General features: G+C 39.2%; 1 protein-coding gene across 1 annotated transcript in view; it reads right to left on the bottom strand.

The window, feature by feature from the left end:
- LOC102861336 (alpha-N-acetylgalactosaminide alpha-2,6-sialyltransferase 3-like) overlaps nt 1-26,928 on the bottom strand; it is a 953,952-nt gene that overhangs the window by 553,810 nt on the left and 373,214 nt on the right. Inside the window, exon 2 of the mRNA XM_006888598.1 lies at nt 3,870-4,064. Within this exon, the coding sequence (XP_006888660.1) occupies nt 3,870-4,064 (195 nt within the window). The remainder of the gene's footprint in view (nt 1-3,869; nt 4,065-26,928) is intronic.

Below are 26,928 nucleotides of genomic sequence, written 5' to 3' on the forward strand. Positions count from 1 at the left end.
AGATTCATTCTGGAAAGGGTTAAACCGGGCTGCTCCTTGGAGGCAAGGATTCTTGTAAGGATGGACTGGTCCTTGAAGAGGGACATCATGCTTGGGAGGGTGGAGGGACAGCGCAGGAGGGGAAGGCCCTCTATGAGGTGGATTGATTCAGTGACTGGGATAATCAGGATGTGAGTGTCAGAGACAGTGCGACTGGCACAGGACAGAGCAGAGTTTAGGGCTGTTGTACAAAGATAGGGTCGCTATGAGTCGCAAGTGACTCGATGGCATATAACAACATAACAACAACAGTACTTTCTTACTTAAAATACTTAAGTAAAACACTACAAGATGCAACTGGTAAACACAAAGCAAAGGAAAGAAAGTCATTCACGGAGCATCAGTTTGAGTCTGGTATCCTCATGCTTTTTTCTTAGTTAATCTTCTTAATAACTTTTCACGTGATCTTATTATCTCTGTTAAAATAAGAAAACTGACTAAAAAGTGGTTAAGATATTTGTGCAAGAGAAAATAAAGTGTCAAGACTGGCACTCAAACCATATCTATGTACTTGAAAATCTAACCTGCATTGGAAAACAATAATTATTCTCAAGAAATATGTTTTTTGGTAAGTTAATTTTAACTTTTGGTACAGCAGCTGTGTCAGAAAACTATATACAAAGAATTTCAAAGGCAGCTTCTAAAAAATCTTATCCCTATGAGCTCTCGCTAACTCCTAGCTAACCCTCCAGCATGCTTTCAGAGGCTGTAAATCATATAAGAGGATACTGCTCATCTTTCTTCATCAGATCTACCAGTGGATTTGAACCATCAAAGACTCCCTACTAACAAGGCCACCATGTTGTTGTTGTTGTTATGTATTATAAAGTCACTTGAACTTTACAGCAACCCTATGGAAAACAGCTCTGAACCCTGCTCTATCCTGAGCCAACTTCATTTTCTCTGATGAAATTACCCCCATTACCACAGTCACTGAGTTAATATATCTCATTGAGGGTCTTCTTCTGTGTTGTCCTCCACCCTTCCAAGACTTATGTCCCTCTCCAAGGACTGATCCTGCCTTGCAACATGTCCAATGTATGTCAGACAAAACTTCAAAATCCTTGTCTCCAAGGAGCAGCCTGGTTTCACTTTCTCTAGGATGAACCTGTTTGTTCTCCCAGCATCCCATGATATATTCAGTACTCTTCTCCAGGACCACAAGTCAAAGGCAACAATTCTTCTTCTATCATCTTTAGTCATTGTACAGCTTTCTGCTACATAGCAAGAAACTGTGAAGACCATGGCCTGGATCAGGCACACCTTAATCTCTAGACTGACACTGTTACTCTTCAGTACTCTGGAGAGGTCTCTAACAGCAGATTTTCCCAATGTATTTCATCTTTTTATTTCTTGACTACTGATACCAAAAGCGTAGATTATATAGCCCAGTAAGCTGAAGCTGTTAACAATCTCAATCTCTTCACCATCTATCATAATGATGCCAATTGGCCCAAGGGTGACAATCTTTCTCTTTTTTTTTTATGTTGAGCTTCAATCCATATTTAATGCTATAGTCTTTGACCCAGGTCCTCTTCAATTTCAGCAAGCAAGGTTGTGTCATCACAGAACAATTTCATGACACAACATATGATCCAGAACCTATGGTGATGAAGGAGGAAGTTTAAGCTGCTCTGAAAGAATTGGGGGAAAAAAACAAGGCTTTGTTCAGGTGACTGCTTCCTGGTCTAAGTAGAGATTTCACATGAGTACAATCAAGTGTTCTGGGATTCCCATTCTTCACAATGTTCACCACAATCTGTTGTGATTCACACAAATGTTTTGGTATAGTCAATAAAAACACAAATAAGATATTCTTCTGGCACTCTTTGTCTTCTGCCAAGATCCAGCCGACATTTACAATGATAACTCTAGTGCCACAGCCTCTTCTAAACAGAGTGTGTGTTTCTGGAAGTATTAACAGTACTGTTGTTAGGCATTATCAAGTCAATTTTTAGCTCAATCTCATGTGACACAATTCACTATTGCACTGTAGTGTTTTCTAGGCTGTAATCTTTCTAGATGCAGATATCAAGTTTATTTCCTCCCTGAACCACGGAGTGGGTTCACACCACCAATCTTAGCAATCAAGTACGTAGCCATTGTGCCACCAAAACTAAAAAATGCAAACTCAGTAAAACTAATTAAAGAGTGTTTGATATTTAGTGGGAAATCCCTAATGAGAGCAATTTGCGAGAGATTTTAGTCACATTGTTACATTTTCAACCTGTGACAGGTACCTGTTAAATCATCAACATAATCCAAAAGAGTTAGAATATTAAATGAAAACCAGAAATAAAAGGAACAAAAGGTAACTGTGAGATAGACTATTTTCTAAGAGATACAATTTTACGTAGATAATCAACTTAATAGGACACTCAACAAATTTTTGCAAAGGACACTTTTAAAAAACTTAGTTTAAAGCTAATTAAAGGATAAACATCCAACCATGTCCCTAAGAATTTATGTGTTATTAATGGAGCCTTTATTTTTTTTCAGCTATAAATAATCAATAGTCTATAAATCTTACAGATACAGAAACCCCTTGCAAAGAATCACCTTAACGAAGTGATGACTCAGGCATAATAGCACCTATAGAAGGTGTCAGACCAAACCAACTTTCAACATCCTCACCAGGATACTATTAATAACACTCAAGACAGGAGGAGCCTTCAGTATGTGACTTTTTTATTATCTTTCCACAAATGACCTTTCAATGGGAGCTGAGCCAAAACTCTCCACAACAATACAGCCACACTAGTGACCTGTACCTCTGTCACTGACAACTTCAAGTGAGCCTAGACTTTGCATCTATGAACATGAATTTCACATTTAACTCATCTTCCTGCGGTATAGTGCATAATGCATCAGGCTGCTAGCCGAAAGGCTGGTAGTTTGAATCTACCAAATACATCTTGGTAGAATGATGGGCAGCCTCCTCCCTTAAAGATATACCAATCTTTAGAAACCCAAAGGAGGCTTGCTAGGAGTCAGTCAACTTGAAGGCAATGAGTGAGTAGTGGCCTGTTACTCTGTCATCATCAACTTCAACCAAAGTTGGACTTGGTATCCATGAGTAACTTCATATTCAACTCACTCACTTCAAATAGTGCACCCAATTTTATCAACCACTTATACACATTTCTCCTACTTTGTGAGTCTCATTATGTCTATTTCACTCCAAGAGGCAAACATTAGCCTGTGAAAGCACTAGCGCCGTGTGTACTTTATAGTTGTCAATAACTCTCTATCCTCTATACCATGCCACCAATTGGCTACAAAGATTTCAAGGTCTGGTGATTACAGGATTTAAATGACGTTAACCCCTTTAAATTTGGAAACTCTTTAAATCCCATTATCTCTGCAGCCACTCGGAATTCTAAAATCAGCTTGGCCTTTTCTAGCTCCAGGTCTAAGGATTACAGAGTTTTAAAGAGTTTAAATGCTTTTCTCAAGTTCTATAAAGAGCTGTCCCCCAACTAGATGACCTCCAGGAAATAAAGCCAGCCAGGTCTCCAGCTGGTAACTGCTGATCAGAGCTTCTAAATGGCAAGATGTGTACATTATGCCAGGAAGCAATAGGAAAACAGGTAATTGCTTCCTCCCCTCCACAGGAGCCAAATGAGACAGAAGATATGATGTGGGGGGTAGCAGGTTTCAGACATGTGTCAGTCAGTGACTAAGAATGAGCAAACAGGGGCTGCTGCCTGAGACTCAAAGAAGCTCTTAGGGCCAGAGAGGGTGAGTTTGGTGAATAACCAGTTTGTTCCTAAAGAAAAGCCGTTACCATGGATACCCTCCTAATCCTAAGTAACCCGCTCAGGTCTTACCTCTTGTGTCTTCACATTTATGTAGCCGTAGTGAGTCCGAAGGGGGCGTCGGTACGTGTAGGAAAACGGTATCCATTTTGCACCAGGTTGTCCGAAGCAGTTTAGCAACAATGGGAAATTCACTTCATTTACAAGGCGCACGACCAGCAGGAAGAGGAACGCTGCGAGGAAGCTCACCGCAATCACAGACTTTCTCTACAAAACATTCAGAAAGAAGAAGAATGAGTGACTTTCAACTAAAAGCAGCCACAGAGGGAGGCTTCTTTATCCCCCTCTCTTTTTCTTTCAAAGCAATCAAAGGATTCTGTCATTTAGAATCTTTTACTTACAGACAGAAAAATGCTCATTTGGTGACCAGACTGCCATAGTGTGCTGGGTCTCAGAGGGCAAGACTAGTAGGTTTCTTGAATTATCTTTAGATTATATTCCTGCCCTTTCTTAGCTCCCTATCGTCCTTGAAAACTCCTATTCACTTTTCAAAGCCTGAATCAGACATTACCACCACCAGGAAGCCCTTCTTCACCACTCCGTCCTCCCCTCACCATCATTCCTTTACCCTCACCTTCACCCACCAGGGTAGAGGTCAGAAGCCCCTACTACCATACTTGGACAACTTTTACTCCATATAATTGTGTATTTCAGGAGAGCTGAGACAGGTTTGTCTTATTCTTTCTCTGTATCCCAAGTTCTCAAAATAGTGCCTCATATGTGTGAATGAATGAAAGTTCCTCATTCATAAGCACGGACTCCTTATTAGTCATCCTTCTGTTTCATTACCCTGCACCCTTAGTGGGTAGAAAGTCTGTGACCGAAATATTGTTGTTAAGCATCATATAGTTAAGTCTAACTCAGAGTGAACCTACAAAGAAAGATTTGAACCTAGTCCTATCCTGTACAATCCTCACAATCCTGGATAGGCTATCCACCTGCTCCATAAGTAGGAATCGCCACATACCATCTTGCATCCTTACCCACTTCGCTCTGCCTAGAAAGCACTGCATTTCTATCTCTTTTGACTAAAAGCCCCAAATTCTATCAAACTCAATCTCATCTATCTCCTGCTTCCGCTTTCCAAGCAGATGTAGTTGTTCCTTGTTTTTTTTCATGGCAGCACTTTTTAAGGGACTACTATAGGCTGTTTGAGGCAAACTGGAGGACAGCTCACTGGCCAATTGAATGGAAGAGACCTATATTTATCCCTATTTAAAAAAAAAAAAACTGATCCTACAGAGCATGGAAATCATCGAACAATTGCACTAATCTTACACGCAAGCAAAATACTGCTGAAGATTATCCCAAAAAAGGTTGGAACAGTACATTGACAGAGAACTTTGGGTTTAGAAGAGAGCATGGCACTAGGGACGTTATAGCCAATGTCAGATGGATCTTGGGAGAAGGCATAGAGTCTAAGAAGAATGTTTGTGTGCTTCATTGACTATGAAAAGGTATTTGACTGTGTGGATCACAGAAAACTGGTTAACTTTGAGAACAATGGGAATTCCAGAACATCTGATTGTGCTCATGTGAAACCTTGGACCATACTTGGACCAGGAAGCAGTCAGCAAGAACAGAGCAAGGAAACACTGCATGGTTAAAAATCAGGAAAGGAGCACTTCAGGAATGCATCTTGTCAATTTATATGTGAAACAGATCATTCAGGAGCCTGGGCTCTATGAGGAGTAATATGGCATCAGGATTGGAGGAAGAATCATCAACAACCTACAATATGCAGGTGCCACAACCTTGAGTGCAGAAAATGAAGAGGGCCTGAAGCACTTGCTGCAGAAGGTCCAAGACTGCAGTCTTAAACATGGAGTGAAGTTCAACATCAAGAAAACAAAGATATTTACTACTGGACCAACTGGCAACATCATGATACATAAAGAAGAGATTGAAATTGTTAACAGTTTCAGCTTATTTGGATTCACAACAACACTCTTGACATTGTTGTTGTAGTTAAGGGCCATCGAGTTGTAGGCGACTTATAGCTATGTGTCAAATGCAAGAATGGTTACCCATGGTGGACAGTGTTTGGTGGAGCTCCCCGATTAAAACAAGCTTGGAAGCAGGAATGTCATCCACTTTTGAAATAGGAAGCCTCCAAAAACCCTATCAACCTGGAGAAATTATTAAAGTTATACAAATGTCCAGGTCTTTCATTCACAAGGTCGCTATGAGACGCCTACAACACGATGGCACTTAATAACAACAACAGTAAAGAGAGAGATCAGTAGGCCCAGTGGACAGAAAGTGATTCTACTAAGCCAAAGGTGGGTGACTCTACTCTGCGGTCCTCAGGCCTGTTTTCAATTGGTTTTGGTCAAACATTCTTCTAGATCGTATAGTCCTGGTCTGTCCACTTGCTCTACAGAGGTAACTCATGGTTGCTATGAAGCTTAACACTGTGACACTGATGTGTCAAATAAGAGACTGGTTATCCATAATGGGCAGTGCTTGGTGGAGTTCCCCGATTAAAACAAGTTTGGAAGCAGGAGTGTCATCCATTTCCAAAACAGCTTGTCTCCAAAAACCCTATGAACCTGGAGAAAGGATGAAAGTTATAAAAGTGTCCAGGTCTTTCATTCATAGGGTCGCTATGAGTCACCTATGACGCGACAGCACTTAAGAACAACAGCATAGAGAGAGATCAGTTGGCCTAGTGAACTCTTGACACTAGTAGTTAGAAAATTAAAAAAAACCCAACCCAACAACAAACCAACACCAAAACCAAAAAAACCCAACTAGTTGCATTGGGAATATCTGCTATTAGAGACATCTCCAGACGGCTAAAGAGCAGTAATGTCAGCCTAGAGACTAAGGCGCATCTGATCCAGGCTATGTTGTTGTTTATTGCTATGTGCCATTGAGTCATTTGCAACTCATAGCGACTCTATGTACAAGAGCCCTAAACACCGCTCTATCCTGTGCCAACCTTGCTGTCTCAAACACACTCATTCCCACCACTCCATTCACAAAATCGATCCATCTCATCGAGGGTCTTCCTCTCCTGCGCCGTCCCTCCACTCTGCCAAACATGATGTCCCTCTCCAAGGACCAGTCCCTCCTGGCAATGTGCCCAAAGTAGGTCAGACGAAGCTTCAGAATCCTTGACTCCAAGGAGCATTCTGGCTTCACCCTCTCCAAGACAAATCTGTTTGTTCTCCTAGCAGTCCATGGTATATTCAACACTTTTCTCCAGCACCACAGCTCAAAGGCATCAATTCTCTTTCTATCATCCCTATTCACTGTCCAACTCTCCAATGCATAGCATGTAATCGCAAAGACTATAGCCTAGATCAGGCACACCTTAGTCTCCAGCCTGACATCATTGCCCTTCAGTACTCTTGAGAGGGTCCTCACAATGCAATTCATCTCCTGATTTCCTGGCTGCTGTTACCAAGACTGCTGATTATGGAGCCAGCAAACTAAAATTGTTAACTATCTCAATCTATTCACCAGCCATACTGGTGCTGCCAATTGGCCCAGTGGTGAGAATCTTTGTTTTCTTGATGTTGAGCTTCAATCCATATTGAAGACTGCAGTCCTTGACCTTCTGCAGCGAGTGCTTCAGGTCCTTTTAAATTTCAGCAAGCAGGGTTGTGTCAGCTGCATGACGCAGGTTGTTGATGATTCTTCCACCAATCCTGATGCCACATTCCTCCTCGTACAGCCCAGCGTCTTGGATGATCTGTTCTGCATACAGATTGAAAAGGGATGGAGACAAAATACATCCCTGATGGACCCCTTTCTTGATTTTTAACTATCCAGTGTCTCCCTGCTCTGTTCTGACGACTACCTCTTGGTCCAAGTATAGGTTTTGCATTAGCATAACCAAGTGTTTTGGGATTCCTATTCTTCTCAGAGTCAGCCATAGCTTGTTGTGATCCACACAGTCAAAAGCCTTTGCACAGTCAATGAAGCACAAATAAACACTCTTCTGGTATACAGGCTATGGTCTATGCAATTACTTGCTATGCATCAGAGAGCTGGACAATGACTAAGGATGATAGAAGGATCGATGCCTTTGAGTTGTGGTACTGCAGAAGAGTGTTGAACATTCAATGGACTGCAAAGGTTTGTCCTGAAAAGGGTAAAATCAATTGGTTCCATAGAGGTGAGGATTCTGAAGCTCTGTCTCAGATACTATGGGCACGTGTCAGAAGGACATCCTGCTTGGAAGGGTAGAGGGACAGCACAAGAGGGGAAGATCCTGGGTGAGATGGACTGAGTCAGTAACTGAGACAATGGGGTTATGTGTGTTAGAGACAGTGAGACTGGCTTAGGATAGTGCAGGGTTCATAGCTATTGTGCATCGGGTTGTTATGAGTCACAGGCAACTAGACGGTATGTAATAATAAGGGACGTGAACAAGAAACACTCATGGCAACAGCAGTCAGGAAATCAAAAGATGAATTGCACTTGGAAAGCCTGTTGTCAGTGACTTCTCTAGAGTGCTGAAGAACAGTGATGTTAGTCTCAAGACTAAGGTGTGCCTGACCTAGGTCATGGTCTTGTCAATTACTTGATATGCATCAAAGAGGTGGACAGTAATTAAGGATGACAGAAAAAGACTCGATGTCTGAGTTGTGGTACTGAAGAAGAATCTTGAACATATACCACGGATTGCTAAGAAAATAAACAGGTCTGTCTTAGAGATTATGAAACCAGGTTGCTCCTTGGAGGCAAGAATTTTGAAACTCTATCTCATGTAGTTTGGGTATGTTGCCAGGAGAGACTGGTCCTTAGAGAAGGACATGATGCTTGGAAAGGTGAAGGGTTAGTGCAAGGGAGAAGGGCCCTGGATGAGGTGAATTTGCACAGTGACTGTGTCAGAGGTATGTCACATACAGTAAGATTGGCTCAATATAGGGCACGGTTCAGAGCTACTGTTCAAAGGGTCGTGATGAGTAGTAGGTGACTGGATTGCATATAATAACACAGGATACACAAAACTCATTGCCGTGGAGTTGGAACCAACTCACATCTGACTCTCCAGTGAATTTTCAGATGGTGTAATTTGCACAGCATGAGAGTAGTCATCGTTCTCTTCCACAGAACATCTGGTAGATTCAAACCATGTACCTTTAAAGGGGTTGGCAATAGAACTCCTTACCCACTAGTCCTCAGAGCTCGTTATAAGTTATACAAAATTAAGATTCAAGAAGGTTGCAGTAAGAGGGGGAAAATGTGTGAAGCATAACATCTTTCTCCTAAAATGTGTTGCCATGCAACAAAGGAAGAAACAACTACTTATATTTTAAAAGGAGGAAGTGGGGGATATTTGAGATTGAGTTTGATAAAATACATGGCTTTTAATAAACAGAGAAAGGAGAGCAGAACTTTGTAGGTAGAGGGGAATGAACCACACGGGGCTATTCATAGTCATGGAGCAAGTTACTAGAGAACAGAGAAAGAGAAAACACTAGAAACACATGTAATAACTTTATTGTGAACAGCTTTAGAGGCCAAGCTGAGAAACTGAAATGAGTTTGCTTGGTGATGGAAAAATCAAAGAAAATCTTTTTGTTGATCTGTTTACTTTATGCTTTTTGGGGTAATAAGTATAACCTTTAAGCAAACTTCAGTGTTTATGGTGTTAGGAGATCAGGGAGAGACTAAAGTCAGGCTGAGACTTGTTAAGAAGCTATTAAAACTGACTAGTGCAGGGCTGGCAAGGGATGGGAATGAGGGCAGTGGCAAGGGGGGTGAAAAGTGGAAAGTGATATGAGCAACTCAATTTAGGTAAAAGGAATAAAACTTGGCCACTGATTGCATAGCAGTAGCAGGCAGAGAAGCAGAAAAGCCTGAGATTTTTAGTCTAGGTGATTGCAATAAGCAGGTCATATCAGGAGAATCCAAAGTGTTCAGATCAGGGATTGATTTAAGAATGGGAAAGTAAGTACGTGCTAGGTACTCATTTCAGAGACTAGAAGCCTAGCCAAGCGCAGCCATCAAGGAATCAGATGAAAGTCCAGTCTGGAGTAGGAAGGAGGAGAGCAGAACAGAGGGCAGACGCTCAGAAACAATTTTGCCATGAACTTAGGGTGAAATTTCAATGACTTATCCATCAGTGAATTTGAGATTGGCCTTGATATACCTTTAAACTAAGGTGGTCTAACGATGGATATGAAGTGTTGGGCAGTTAATCAAAATGTCAATGGTTCAAATCTACCAGCAGCTCCACAGGTGAAAGATGACACAATCTCCCCATGTAAAGATTTGTAGCCTCAGACGCTTTATGGAGCCGTTCTACTCCGTCCCAGGGTCACTGTGAGTTGGAACCAACTCAATAGTTGAGAACTGGTATCTCAAAACTTAAGAAAAGTCAACTAGTTTTCTAGTAATGACTGAACTTCCTCTCCAGTGTTCTCCTTCCTGATTAAAGAAACTTCTTTTTCTGCTCACAGAACTTCCTGAGGATATAAGACCTAAACCAGCACTTCTGTCCTCCTTGAACCCAGGGTCTCAGGTCTCTAAATGGAAAGCTAGCTGAACATGACCCCAGTGGTCCCAGGCATCCAACGAAAGTCTTTGTACATGCTCAGCTCCCCTAACATGTACAGACCTGTCCCTTCATTTAGCCAGCCTAATTCTCCCATCACCTGAAAGTCTCTTGAGCTCTGCCATTTCAAACCCCCTTATCTCACCGCTCACAACCACAGCCTTACCTCATTTAACCTTCTAATCATGAAAAACTGTTTTAATTTGCTCCTCTGTGGAATCATTATGTCCACAACATTGCAATGTGTCAAGGTAACAGCTTAAATGAAGTGATGGATCTTACAAGTTCAGAGGGACATAGACCAGAACAGATGGCTAAATAAAAGCAAAGAGGCCGGTCACCCATTAAGTAAACAGGTGAGAACCTTTTTTATAGCCTTCAAGTAGCTTGCTGCAAAACAACAAATTGCTTTGAAGGAGACCCAGATGGAATTTGCGCCTTTGTTCCAGAGCTCAGTGTGGGACTCTGAGTCTATATTGTATTTCAAGGGGGCTGGGGAAAAGACATGGAAAGCCGTTCTGAATCCTGATCACAAGAGGCAACACATACATAATGCATACATGAGAGGAAAATAAATCAAGCACTTTGAAAGAAACTTCAAAATGCAATGCAATCATGGTTGTAAAAAGATGCAGCCTGGTAATCCATGTCTGCCTCTCATGTTCTATCAAAGAGAACCGCGTAGTAAGCAAAGAGTGTGTGAGGGGTCAAACCGTAGCTGAAGGCGGGCTCTGCCTCCTGTGGTAGCCAGAGGCACTCCCTTCACAGCTCAGGCTTCCTGTCCAATTTCTGGAGCATTTCCAGACTCCACTTACTCCATTTTCTTCTTGTTTCTAATATTCTGTCTTAACATGAAAGTGTTCTCATAGTGCTGCTACAATGTAACTAGAAATTGTTGTCGTTAAGGGCCATGGAGTCAAGTCTGACTCATAGCCACCCCATGTACAACAGACGACAACCTTGCTCAGTCCTGCACCAGCCTCACAAAGAAACGTCATCGTGACCTTACAGCGGCACTATGAGAACACTGTCCTGTTAAAGGAGAAAATTAAGGGCCAAGGAAAACCTAGCCCAATATGAATGGGCGTTCTTTTTGTGTCAGATCAAAACCTGGAGGTTAAAGAGTTGTAACTAAAACCATGGTAGAAGCAGTAGTTACAAGTCTATAGATACTTTAAATCAATGAGAGGAGGGGGGTGTGTGTGTGAGTGAGAGAGAGAGAGAGACAGAGACAGAGAGACAGAGACATAGGAGAGAGAGGAAGGGGGATGGGAGCTGAAGAGAAAAAAAGCCTGACTGATAATACATGATTGCATGACATTCCTGAATGGATTCATTCCACTCAGGCATACTCACTGAGGCTGTACTCTGTATGAAGCAACCGACCTGATACTGACAGACAAAAATAAAACCTTAAAGAGAAATAGCCATGCTTCAAAATATTCACAATTTAGCACAACTGACAAGTAAATAATATAAAATAAAATAAAAAGAGCCAATGAAATTATGCATATGACTCCTTGGGAATCTAGAAAAAAGACAGAAGGTAGCTGTGGGAGTGCCCATTCACGAATAATTCCCAGAAGAAGAAGCATTCAAATGTAGTCCTGAAAAATAAAGAGTTAGGTGAGAGAATTTGAGATACTTCTTTTAGAAAAATCAGCATTTCCTAAGGCTTAAAAATCCAAAATGGTATGATTTGGTGAGAAACCTACAAGTCACTTCATAAAAGGCTTTGGGGCATAAAATTATGATCAGGAAATAAAAAGACTTCAAGTCATAAGCAAAAAATAAACCATGTAAGTCAAGTCAGATACTATTATGGATTTCATCTAACTTAACATTAAAATAATGAAAGGATAAACGCATGAATGTGCTGTGTTTTATCACCTTAAACTAGTCTTCATGTTTTGAACAAGCTAAAATTTATCAATCACTTAATTTTATTTGAAATTGCACAAAGCCTTGTTTCAAGTTGCCTGGTTTATTGCATCAATAATTCGTTCCATTAGTGGTTTGTTTTAGTCACTGTTTTGAGCCTATCAACACTAAGCAGATTAGAGGACTCTACATGTTTAAAGATGTTCTATGCCTACCAATTTTCTTATGAAAGTCATCACTGCTCTCTATTGAAATACTCAAAGCATCAAAGGGATGTTTTCCTCTCCCTCATGTGTTCAAAACCAACAATTAGGTTAAAGAAAACAATTGTAAATACTTGTCAAGTTTATAAAGTATAAACTTAGACCAACATTTTTTTAATACTATAGAAAACAAACATAAAAAAAAGAATTTTATTTCCTTAAGAGTGACCATAAAATGAGCACAGTCTAGGCACATAGTGAGCACTCAAGAAATGGAGCTGTTGTTATTCTGATAAAATGATTCTAAGACCCTTGGAGGACATTTGCCAGTCAGAATCCATTGGCTAGCCCATGTGAATGGATGATAATAACCAGAGATATCTTTTCTCCAATTATTCCAAGCAGCTGCAAACTCTTGAACTATTCAATGCCGCTTATCCACACATGCTCAGAGTGAATGCCACTGAGCCCAAATAGATCAGATGAATTACTTTAGGGAAAGCTTTTTCCTTTTCAGTTCTTCATTTTGGGCAAGCCTAAAAGAGCCTTTAACAGCTGAGATATTTAGAATCTAATCCCTTCTGTGCTGCAAAAAATATGCATCAAAAATGTGGCATTCCAGTTGTTCGCTCTTTATAGTTGGAAAATTATTTACCAGACTTCATAGCAGAGACACCTATTGCAAAATAAAACCTACTGAGAATTCATGATTTGGAACTACTTAAATTCGCAAGCTACATTAATATTTATATGCTTTTATGCTCTACAATTGAATTAATCTTTGACTAGCTAATTGTTGAATTTTTTTAACTATATTGTTTCTTTTTTTCATAAGCAATAACCAACAGCATGAAGATTTCTTTTTCTATTTAAAAAGTATTAATTGATGTCTAAAGAAGTTGCTTACCAAGATAGAATGATGTACACTTTTGTTCATATATTGTCTTTCATTCAACATTAAATACAAAATATAGTCAGTTGTATTGTTTATATCACTGCTGAGTAATCTCAAATATATTTGTATGTGGTTTTCCCTCATTGTTCATTTGTGATCTTATCAAATGCTGATTCTTTGCTTTTTTCAAAAATTGTGTCATCTTAAGGAGATTAAACAGAACTGGCTTTGACAAGCACTGTGGCAATTGGACAATTAAAACAGACATTCGGAGGGCGGGGGAAGAAGAACAAACTGGGGAAGAGGGTAGAGAGAATGGTACAGCAATGAAGGAATGAAAACCCAAAATCCTTGTAAATGTTCATTAATACTAATAAAATTTAATTTAAAAAAAATTGTGTCATCAACATAATTCTACCTTGTGCGACTGGCTAAATTCCAAGTATGATTTTCCCTGAATACTGCTGTTGTTTTAAGTGCCGTCAAGTCACCTGTGACTCATAGTGACCCTATGTACAATAGCTCTGAAGCCTGCCCTGTTCTGAGCCAGTCTCATTGATTCTGACACACCTATACCAATTGCTCTAGTTACTGTGTCAGTCCAACTTATCCAGTGTCCTCCTCTCCTGTGCTGTCCCTCCACCCTTCCGAGCATGATACGCTTCTCCAAGTATTGGTCCCTCCTGGCCACATGCTCAAAGTATGTGAAACCGAGTTTCAAAATCCTAGCCTACTAGAAGAAATTTGTTTTCACCCTCTCCAAGACAGACCTATTTGTTTTCTTGGTGGTCCATGGTATATTCAAGATCTTCTGCAGCACCACAACCCAAAGGCATCAGTTCTTCTGTCCTCCATAGTCATTGTCCAGCTCTCTGATGCATAGCAAGTAATTGCGAGGACCATAGACTGGATCAGGCATAGCTAAGTCTCTAGACTGACATCATTGTTTCTCAGACCTCTGGAAAGGTCACTTACAGCAGATTTCCCTAATGTAAATTGCCTTTTGATTTCCTGACTGCTGGTGCCAAAAATGTTGATTGTAGAGCCAAGCAAGCTATAACTATTAACAACCTCAATCTTTTCTCCATCCATCATGGTGCTGCCAGTTTTCCCAGTGGTAAGAATCTTTGTCTCCTTGATGTTGAGCTTTAATTCATATTAAAGGCTACAGTCTTTAGCTTTCTGCAGCAAGCACTTCAGGTTCTCTTCAGTTTCAGCAAGCAAGGTTATGTCATCTGTGTAATGTAAATTGTTGATGAGTCTTCCTCAAATCTTAATGCCACATTCCTCCTCATAAAGCCCAGCCTCCTGAACTATCTGTTCTGTATATAGATTGAAAAGATGCGAAAATAGGACACATCCAGTGTTTCCTTGGTCTGTTCTGAAGACTGCTACCTTGTCCAAATAGACAATAAATATTTTATGTGAATAAAGATGAGGTAGCAAATTTCAAAGTATATAACTAAAACCTTCATTTGTTTTGTTCTAGACTGAACCAACAATGTATTTAGATTCTATTTATGAAACTAAAGTGAACTCTCGAGAAATTGGACTCATACTGGGGGAAAGATTATGTAAACAGAGGAATATATAAATAGTAACCTGGTTGAGTTGAGAAAACACAGGAGCCTTTTCATGAGCAGCATTGTAGGGCATAGCGGATGGTAGGTTCAGTGATAATGTTAATAAGAAAAGACTGGTTTTGTTGGCATTGTTATGTGTCATCAAGTTAAGTACAACTCATAATGACCCTATGAATGAGACTTGAACTCTGTTCTGTTCTGCATCATCCTTTTCATCTCTGACACACTTAGTGAAGGTCAAACAAGGTCAATGGGGGTAATGAGCAATTATAATCAGAATCTAGGAGGCTGACAAGATGAAAAATGGTAAAAGCTATAGATTTTAAAAGAAGGCTTTGAAGAGGGTAGAGAGAACAGAGCTAAAGAAGCAGGAAGGAATACACTTTTGTAAAATTTTGCATATTATGTCAAATAGTCTCCACTGCAGAATTCAGAGGAGGGATCCATCTCTGGATAGACAGGATGTGGTCTTTTTAAAAGTCGAAGTTGGAAGTAGTATCACGAGTGGATGAGAGGTATCCCATGGTAAGACCCTTTTGGAAAAGACAATGACAAGATCAGCAATTTACCACCATGCCAGATACTATGCATTGGCATTAAATAATTATCAGGGTGAAAACACAATTGCTACTTTTGGAGATTTTTCTCTTAGTAGAAGTATTGAGAATAAAGTTTCTGGTTCCATGTCTATGTATTAATATCAATCACGATCTTGACACTTGAAGATAATACTTAGTATTCTCAGTTGAAGAGCACTTATACAATCCTCTGTGTCCAAAGAGATGAGGTACAGAAGGGTTAAGTACCTCACTCAAAATTACATAATGTGTAAATGGTAAAGTCAGGTCTTGGGCGCAGATATTCTGACTGCAGAGATCATGCTTTAGTGTATGAATTGTTTATTAGCTGCTTTGAGTTGTCCTGCAATCCATTTTGATACCCTGTGCAACAAAGCAAAGCAAAACACTGACACACTTATCATCAGTTGTGTTTTGGACTATTGTGATCCTCATAGGTTTCACAATCTAATACCTAGATAACTAGGTCTTCCTTCTTAGTTCGTTTTAGTCTAGAAGTGCATTGGTACAGGTCCAACATCATAGCACCACACAAGCCTCCAGTGACAGGCACTTGCTGTGCTGAAATGCTCGAACTCCAACTTGGGTCTCCTGCATGGAAGGTAGTAATTCAACCTCTGAACCAGAATGCCTCCCACAGAGGATGAACTGACAAGGTGAACTGCTACCCATACCAGGGAAAAAGCTCTTAACTGAATTGGTTCAGAAATTTGAAAAACTTGTACCAGCCATAAATAAATTTTATAAATGTAGTTGGTCAATAAATAATATTAAATCATATGGAAAATTAAAAGGCTGACCTGAGGCATGTTAATTGAATTTACTTCAAAATCAGTAACCTATTTGAAAATTTAATTCTATTTGCCTAAACCTGGCTTTGTTCCCAGTATTAATAAGACAACGACAAAGCACACCAAGGGTTAGCACTCAAAGAAGATAAAGCAATTATACTTCCATTTCCAGTGGTGTGGAATCTTATTGTGTACAGTTTGTAGGAATGAGTATGATGGAACAGACATGTCCTCTTTTGCCAGTTTCACAATTCCATGACCCTTTTATTCAATGAAGACTCAGCTAAACACTCAGTAAAATGTCAATAGTTTTGTAAAACAAAATAGAACAACAAAAATCCCAGTTTGAGGGACATCTTGAGTATGGTGAAATAACTAAATTTGGAGCACGTTTCACAAAGATCAGCTTGAGAGGTAAAACTAATCCTGTAAGGATTATAAATTCAACAAACAGAAACAGGTAATAGGATTCTCTTGGGCCTCACGGTGTTAAATTATTCTGTACAAAAAGTCAGTTCTGGAGAAAAATTATATATGGTTCAAATTGCCTTGGGGATTCCTCCCCCCCCCCAACAGGAGACTTAAAAAAATCCATGTAAAACTGGGGGAAAAAAACTCAAAAAAACCCTATATAGAAGTTCAAGTTAACATGACCATTACGAGTTCGTCAGATAACATGATAAGAGGTCAGGCTGAACTTTCTAATATCTATTTTTAAACCATAATGAAGAACTTCAATGAGTTTTTAATGTGCCTGCACATTTTTCTATTTTTTTGAAAAGTGAATTTACATTTCCCTGGCCTGATTAATTTTTAAATTACTACAATATCAAATGAACACAATCATGGCTACGTTCACTGAGCTTATTTCATTTGGTAGAATTAGATAAAACTAGTTATATCTCCTTTTGCCTCACCTCAGCGCCTGCCACTGCGTGTAGAAGTAAGGAATCAACGTTCTTCAGATACAGGAGATTCAGAGTCAATGACTGCTATTGAAAGTGCAGAGTGAAGGGTCTGAAAAGCAGTCTCTTAGTGTGACTGGACAGATGGTCACAGAGAAATACTGTGTATATACAGAAATAGTGTTCAAATAGAAGGGTGGGCAATCTCTTCCCATGCAATTAACTGCCTCTGAAGACCTGTGGTATATGACACACAGCAACAAAGGGCATGTAGAGTGATGAAGATATCAGAGACCTGGGCAAATTTCCTAGAAGTCATTGTTTTTCTTATTAAATTATCCTAGTATTGATAGAAATAACTAAGTTCTAAACCAGCTATTGCCCTTAGTTACTCAGGTTCTCTAAGGCACCTTGGAATTCTGTCAAGAGAAGGATAATGGGAACAATGAAATATTCACAGCAGGTGCTTTTGTCTTTTTTTCAATAACATTAACACAAAAATGTCTGCTTTGCCTTTCTTTTTTTAACTCCTAAAAAGATCAGCTTCTCTCTTAAAATCCTGTTGCCTAGAAACAAATAAATGGATAGAAAAACAATGGTACATTCACACAATGGAATATTATGCAGCATTGAAAAACAATGAACTCATAAAATACTCCACAGCATGGGGGAGCCTGGAGAACATTACGTTGAATGAAATGCCTCAGTTACAAAAGCTACACTACAGTAACACCATTGTTATAAAATAAGACAGATGTGGGGGGGTTTGAGGAGGGAAAAGGAAGAGTGGATAGCTATGAACACTGCTTCAGATCAGATGAGGGGAAGAACTGTCTGACATTAAGGGGAAGGCTGAGGGATGAGGGAGGGGAGGAGGAAATAAAATGTGCAACAATGAAAAAAATATTTTCAAACTTAAAAAATGAAAAAAAAAATCAGTTCTTACTTTCAAAGTATTTACAACACAGAAGATGAGCATAAGAATACATTCTGGTAGCCCCAGCGTCATTTAACATGGAGTCTTGCCCCAAGTTATCATTGTATGATAAGAATGACAGTGACGGAAACTATCATGGTGACACTATTTTGGACGTCTTCTTATTCTGTGAGTCTATATAGCCTTGTATTCTACTGCATTGGTTTTTTTTTTTTTTTTTTCTCTCAAGTGTTTTAGACCTGCCACCTCACATGGCTCTCTCTCTAACTAGGGAAATGAGAAAAGAATGATGGCTGCTTGAAAGTCTCATCTCCCATCTTTTTCCTTCATGTTTTAAGCTGGACTTACCATCATTTACCAAGTCCCTGTTCATTTAGTTTTTTATTGTTTGTCCATATTCCTTCTGTGCCTGGCCCTGCTACCCCTCAGCTCTGCCGTTTTCTACCATACCATTTTTCCAAAGTTCATGCGGAACTCAACTTCCCTGCTTTTCTTCCTTAAACTCCTTTTTATTCATTCCTGGCTTCGAGGTCAGAAATGAGAGTGAGTTGGGTTGAGTAGAGAAAGACGAAGAAGGGGAGAGGAGAGGAAATGCCTTTGTACTTTTAGTCTTTGAGAATTCCTTGAGGACACTAACAAAGTCAAAGAAACATCTTTCATACAAGTAGCTCCATGTACCGTGTCTTAAATTTAGAAAATATAAGTAAAACAGTGTGGAGAACACTGAAAGGAAGAAGGAGAGACTAAATAAAGGATAATTAAAAAAAAATTATTCTACTTTATGTGGACACTTATTCTAAAGTTTTCAGACTAGTACCATTAGGAAAAGATACTCTACTGTTGTTTGTTGTTAGGTGCTGTTAAATTGACTACAGCTCATACTGACCCACAAATAACAGATCTGAACCTTGCCCTCTAACTGGAATCCTGACAGAGTGAAATTTTCCATTAGAGATGAAAAAAATATGTCATAAATTATTCTTTTATCTTCCTCTTCACTCACTTTCATTGAGTATCTCTAAGTATATTTGATGTGCTTATAGTAGAGAAGTTGGGGAGAAGATTAGGATGGGGACTAGAAAATGAACATGAAGTACCTGAATGTCTGTTAACCTGAACTCTTCTCTAAGAATTGCTTTGAAGTTGTTGTAATAGTTAGAACTTATAAATCTATATGGTAGTAAACTTGCACACAGTGACATCCTTTATACAGCATATAATGAAAAGATTTATGAGAACTCATTTTTTCAAAAGACAATCTCCTCTTGTCTGAGGATAATACTTAAACTAGAATCCCACATCACAAAAGGATAAATGGATAACAAAAGGATATATTGTCTTCCAATAAGGACAATGGTCCACATTCTGACTTGAGTGGCCATGTGACAGCTTGCTTTACTTCTGCAGGCTCTGGGCCAAGTGCTTTACAGAGATGAACCGAATTTTCACAGGAAGTCATCCCATACATTCACCACACTAACACTGCACTCTAGAGTCAATTTTTGTAATCATGGGCAAAAGGCTTACTTTTCTTTATGTCTCCATTTTCTCCTCTGAAACTTGAAAAAAATAATTGTTGTTATGTGCCATCAAGTCTTGCATGACTCATAGTGACCCTATGAACAATGTATCAGAATCCTATCTTATCCTGTGTTGTTCTCATCATCTCTGACACAGTTGAGCTCATTGCTGCAGTCACCCTATCTATCCATCTCGTTGATGGTCTTCCATTCTTTTCTGATCCTCCTTCTTCCCAAGCACAATATCACTTTCCAAGCAATAGATTCTCTTAGCTAAAGTATGCGAGATGAAGCTTTGCCATTCTTGCCTCCAAACAGTATTTTGGCCATTCTTTTCCCAAAACATTTCTCTTTATTCTTTTGGCAATCCATGGACTATTCAGAGATCTTCTCTGACACCACAACTCAAATGCATCAATGCTTCCATCATCCTTATTCATTTCCCAACTCTCAAATGTATGGCAAGTGATTGAAAAGATCAAGTCCTGAATCAGTTAGTCTTGGACTTCTAACTGAGTCCTAAGTAATTTGGAGAGGTCCTTGACAGTGGATTTGCCCAATGCAATACATCTTCTGAATTCTTGATTGCTGTTGCTAAGGGTGTTGATTGTGTATCCCAGTGAGAAGAGAGTATTAACGATTTTAATCTTTTTTTTTTGTCCACCATGGTGTTGCTTATCAATCCAGTAGTGAGTATTTTTGGTTGGTGTTTTTTATTTGTTTTTTTATGCTGAGATGTAATCCATACTGAAGGTTTTAGTCTTTGATTTTCAATTGCATAAAAAAAATGCCTACCAAATATAATTATTAGACTCTCTAGGCCATGCAAATAGTAAATTACATGATTGCTAATTCAAAGGTTCCAAATTCCACTCAGAGGAGCTTCAGGTAAGAAAAAGATGTAGTTAGCTATTTTCACACAATGTCATACTATGCAGCATGCAGGAGCAATGATTGTGAAAATTACTACCTAACTTTGGAGGGTCTGGAGAGCATTATGCTAAGTGAACTAACTCAGTCCCATAAGGACAAATACTGTCTAAGGCCATTAGAAAGATAACTAGTAAAACATGTATGAGAATCCAAGGGGGGAAGGGTAGGAGCAGAGGGGTGACTACGAGCAGTGTGTTAATCATAGGGTTGCACAATTTGATGGGTAGAGGGAGGGATGGGTATAGGAAAAGAGAAAGAGCTGGTGTGAAAAACAATGTGCATAAACTTTATAAGTAAACTAGTATAAAATAAAAAAATTATTAAAAGAATGAATGGGCAGTACTTGCCTGAAAATAAAGGTCAGCAGAAAAAATTGAGGGAGGAGAAAAATGGAACCATAAAGCACAGGGATGCATGAGGAAGGCAGGGTAGGCATAACAATCCATGTCACAAAACAGAAAGTATGTAGATTATTTAAACAAAACACCATTTATTCTGTAAATAAATTACACTCATCACACAATAAAAACTCAAAATGTTTCACATAGTGATAAAAAAGAAATCAAATGTCACACTATACTGAGAAATATGCTGCAAAGGACCTCTTCAAAGTGCACCTGACCCAAGGCATGATATTTTCAATCACTTCATATGCTTGTGAAAGTTGGACAACAAATAAAGAAGATCAAAAAAGGAAAAAAAAAGAAATATCGAAAATTCTACAATGCAGAGTTCTAATATCAGATATATGCTGCCTCCACAGGTTAGAACTGATTCTGCAGCATTGAGCTTGTTTTGGTTTTTGTTGTTGTTGTTTAATATGATTAATAAATGAATGACTATATATAAAACAAAGGAGCTCTGGTAGCACAGTGATGAAGGCCTTCACTGTTAATGGAAAGACAAATGGTTTGAAATCACCAGGTACTCTGCTCTCTGCGTCTATAAAAAGAATGGCCTTGGAAACTCTATGGGGTAATCCTACACTGCCATAAGGTTGTAAAAACTTGGAAAGCACTGGATAGCAATGGGTTTGGGTTTGGTTTATCTAGAAAGAGTTCTTACAACAGTGTCTGGCAAAAGGAAAGTGTTAAGTAAATATTCGCTTTCACTACTACAATATTTCATCAAGTCCAAGACATGAGTTGTCAATCACACCATTCCTTTATATACTACCGGGAAGAAAAACACATCCAAGATGAAGGTGAGACCTCAGCATAAGCCTGGGACATCAAAAAGCTACACCCACAAAGGAAGAATATTCTAGGAATAAAGCTGCCATTCAGAGAGGCACAACAACTACAGGATATAATAATGTCCCCATAGAATTTGAACCACAAGCAGGTACTCACGCAGGGTTTGATCTGAGTTCACACTATCAGTATGACTCAACACATCTCAGCAAATAATTTAATTTAAAGTGATCTCAGCTTGGTAGTGCCCGAGGTTACCAGCTGGAACAACAAAAATCCTCTTTGGAAGACTTTAACTTTATTGCAGGATGAGAGAGTCTGCTAGGTGCGGTTGAATGTAAGACACGACTACTCTCAGATAGAGGAAAATGTGGGAAAACACTTTAAAATAAATGAACTACAGCAATATTATTTTTATGCACAGTTTTGCCTTCTGTGGTTCCAGTTACTATTGTCTGAAATATTCAAATTGTGTATCTTTCTGAATAGAGATGAAATTATCATCTTTCCCCAAGTCACCTCCTTCTTCTTTTACTGATGTGAGCCTGGTAAACATAATAAGGTGAATAGCTGCTCCACACCCTGCCAGTGTCCAAGGGGCTAATGCTGCCTGCCTTTAAAAGTTTTAATACATGCCCTAAGGACATATAAGAAGAAATACAGTACATATAAGGCTCACTATCACCTGGTGTTTCAGGCATTTGCTGGAGTCTCAGAATTTATCTCTCAGTGGTAAAGGGACAACTGTTACTGCTATTGTGCGCTGTTGCGTTAGGACCAAGCCTTAGCTGACCTATCCTCTGGTGGGTTTTCAGAGGCAGTAAATCAAATGGGAGGTGACTGTTCAAACTTCTTCCTTGGAGCTGCTGGTAGATTTGAACCACATGCCTTTGGGTTTCTCAACTTCTTACCACTAGGTCACCAAACTACTGTAATCTAAAGTTGGAAAATGTAAGGGAGACAAAAGAAGAGTGTGGATTTGTGCAGGATATTAGGATTCACCAATGTTATACACATTTTCTGGTTATTCCTTCTTGTTCAAACCATGCCTGTAAAAAAAAAAAACAACGCTTTTTTTCTTTCAGCATTGTTTTTCTAATCACTCATGCATGCGCCCACCACCCTAACCTTGTGCATGGATATCAACTGTATATCATCCAGCATCTCTCTAAGGAACATTTTCTGTCCTCTTGAAGGTCAAAGTTGAGCCTCAGTAGAATACACATACATATTAAACAGTCTTTCACTGAACACAAGTGGAACTGTGCCAGAGCACAGGTCTCATGGTGATAATAAATAGTACTGTACCAAGAACACTTGAATTTCTAAGTAGGGCAGTTTTCCTATCAATTTTGGATTTAATATTGCATTGACAGTAATTTGAAACGCTCACACAACATAAAACATAGTACTTTATTACTAGTAGTCTCCCATGCTAAAATAACAAAGGGAGAAGGATCTTGACTGTTAAGCAGGAGCCTAGAAGTACATGCACAAAATCTGTTAGTAGTGAGTCTTCAACATGGGGGTTTTTTGGTGGTTGTGTTTCGTTTTTTGCTTTTTTGTTTTGGTTTGTTTTTGTTACCATTACCAGATCACCAAATCAATCAATGTGATATTTCCAAAGTCTTGTTAGACATCTGTTAGAGCCTTGGTGGCCCATAAGAATTTGTGCTGCTAACCCAAAGTCCATCCCTTTCTCTTGATTCAAATCCAAAAGCAGCTCTGAGGGAGAAAGATGGACAGATTCCTCTCATTTTCAACTACATCCTCAGAACTCAATGGAGGGTCGGCTGTGGGTCAGTTCTGACTCAATGTCAATCAGTTTGAGTTTAAGCTTGACTAGACCTCTGCATCTGAAAACCCCACAGGCCATTTAGATTTAGTACTACTGATCTACTTCCTTCCCAATGAACAAATTCTAACGTCCTTCTGAATAGCTACCACTGAAGATAGAGTTTGATCCCAGGAATCTAGAGTTCAACACTAGCTGTACTTAATACAATTTCATTTGCTCTATCTCTGGAGTCTGTTCTGTAAAATTGTGTATAATTATGAGGAATAAATAATGAGACAACCCATAAAGGATCTAGCCTTGTGCTCAGCATATAGTAGACAATCAATGATAACTGCTCCTCAGCTGACAAGAAAACTTGTTTCTTTTGTAACAGACTGAAAATTTAATCCAAGTATCACCTCATCTGTGAAATTCTCCTACTCCTCATAGAAGATTCTATAGCATTTTTTTCTGAAACGTATTTCGCTTCACATAGCAACAATCTGACAGTCAATAAACATTCATCATTCAACCATGCTCAGCAAATACATAGCATGCAATGCCCTCACTTGCTCCTCAGGGAGGAGTTACTATCAAGCATAGCACCATTTCACAAAGACAACATGAAACTTCAGAATCCTTCCAACACGACTGTCTAGGATAGTGTTGTGGTGGTTGTGTCTAGGGTAGATTGTTATGTGCCATCAAGTCGACTATGACACATATCACCCTTATCAACAGAAGCTCTGAACCTTAGCCTATCCTGAGCCAGTCTCACTGTATACAACACACCTGTCCCCATTATCCTAGACACTGTCAATCCATCTCATGCAGGCTCTTCCTTTCCTGTGCTGACCCCCCACCCTTCAAAGCATGGATCAGTCCCTTCTGATAGCATGGCCAAAGTATGTAAGACAGAGTTTCAAAAATCCTTGCTTCTTGCCTCTCACAAATGGAGATTTGTACACCAGTGTTCATAGTGGAGTCATTCACCATTGTAAGAATATGGAAACAGCCTAAATGTCCAACCACAATTGAATGGATTGAGAAATTATGGTACATTCACTAGATGGAATACTATGTATAATGCAGAAGCAATGATTGTGTAAATGACTATCTAACATGGGAGAGCCTGGAGAGCATTATGCTAAGTGAACTAACTCAGTCCTATAAGGAAAAGTACTGTATAATGCCATTATTGTGGAATGAGTTTGAGGATCCAACGTGGCAGAAGGTGAGAGCAGAGGGGTGAGGATGGATGAGAGGTAGAGGTGGTTAATCATAGGGCTGCACAATTTCATGGGTGGAGGAAAGGGTGGGTAAAGGAAATGGAAAATATCCAATGTGAAAATCAATGTATATGAACTTTATCAATAAACCAGTATAAAAACAACAACAATAACAAAAAATCCCTACCACAGCAAGTTATCTAAGGGGGGAGGGGGAAGCAACTTATTGCCTCCAACAAGCAACCTGGTTGTACCCTCTCCAGTACAGACTTGTTTGTTCTCTTGGCAGTCAATGACATTTTCAATATTTTTCTCCAGCACCACAATTCAAATTCTTCTTCTAGCATGCTTATTAATTATCTGTTTTTCTGATGCATGGCAAGTAATTGCAAAGACCATGGCCTAGATCAGGCACACCTAGTCTCTAGACTGACATTGTTGCTCTTTAGTACTCTTGAGAGGTCTCTGACAAAAGACTTTCCCAATTGAACTCATCTTTTGATTTCTTGACTTCTAGAGCCAAGAGTATTGATTTTGGATTTGAGGAAGATGAAATTGCAAATAATCTCAATCTTTTTTCTACCTATTATAATGTTGCCAATTGGACTAGAGGTGAGAATCTTTGTTTTGTTGATGTTGAGATGCAATCCATATTGAAGACTGTAGTTTTTGACCTTTTCTGCATCAAACATTTCAGATCCTTCACAGTTTTGGCAAGCAAAGTTGTGCCATCTGCATAAAACAGGTTGTTAATGAGTCTTCCTCTAATCTTGATGTCACATTCCTCCTCATAAAGTTCAGCCTCCTGAATGATCTGTTTCACATATAGATTGAAAAGGTATGGAGAAAGGACACATCCATGATTCGCTCTTTTCTTGATTTTTAACCATCCAGTGTTTCCTTACTCTGTTTTGATGACTACTTCCTTGTCTTAGAGGTTTCAAATGAGCACAATCAAGAGTTCTGAAATGTCTATTCTTCTCAAAGTTAGCCACAGTTTGTTGTGATCCACACAGTCAAATGCTTTTGCATAGTCAACAAAACACAAGTAGACATTCTTCTGGTACTCTGGTTTCAGCCAAGATCCATCTGACATCTATTGACAATGATGTTCCTAGTGTCAAGGCCTCTTCTAAACCCAGCCTGTATTTCTGTCGATGCACTGCTCCAGTCACTTTTGAATAATCTTCAGCAAGATTTTGCTTGTGTGTGATATTAGTGATATTATTTGATAACACTAATCAATAAAAGCATGCATATGGATCACCTATTCTAGATTGAATTACATATCTTTCAAAAAAAGATATGGTTAGGGCTTAACTTCTAATATATAAGAATGTGGTTTTATATAGAAATAGGGTCTCATGTTATAAACAAATAGACCTTAAGGGTGTCCCAATTGAATTTAAAAATCATCATAAGAATAGATTGACACATTGAATACTAAAGACCAAAGACCAGATGAGTTGTGGAATGAAAGAAGAGACTCAGAAATTTGCTTTGGAACATAAGGAAACCAAAGCAAGAGGAAAGAATGTGGAGGTAAGACAGGTGATCAGAAGACTTTCAAAGGGCATCTCGAGAAGACAAAATATTATAATAAAATGTGAAAGGAGCTTGAGTTATAAAACAAAAAGATACCAAAAATCTCTGTAAATGTTCATTAAAACTAATAAAATTTAGTAATAATTTTTTTAAAAAAAGACAAGAACATGCTCCCCATTTTTCAAGCTGAGAGTCAACTCAGCTGTCCCTCTAGCTGCTTTTTGGAGGCAGGCTGTAAATAATACAGGAGGAGTTGTCCATCTTTCTCCTGTAGAGAATCCTGGTGGATTTGAACTGGCAAAAAGGTGCAGTCTCTGGGCTAATAGCGCAGTTCCTACAAACTGGGCACCAGAGCCTCCTCACTAGGGTAGTAATACTAACCCAGTATAGCTGGAGTCCTTATAAAAGAGGTAGAATTGCTATTTGCAGGTGCATCAACAAACCAAAGAATTGGGCTGACAGATTTGGGATGAGCAGGAAAAGGACTTTCCCTTAAAGAATTTAGAAGCAGAATGGACTGGTTAACATGTTGATTTCAACTTTTAGCCTCCAAAATTGAGAGCTAATGAATTTATCTTATCATACGC

The sequence above is a fragment of the Elephantulus edwardii genome, unplaced genomic scaffold, assembly GCF_000299155.1.
Source record: "Elephantulus edwardii isolate Elephantulus edwardi_28Jun2011 unplaced genomic scaffold, EleEdw1.0 scaffold00069, whole genome shotgun sequence".
NCBI lineage: Eukaryota > Metazoa > Chordata > Mammalia > Macroscelidea > Macroscelididae > Elephantulus > Elephantulus edwardii.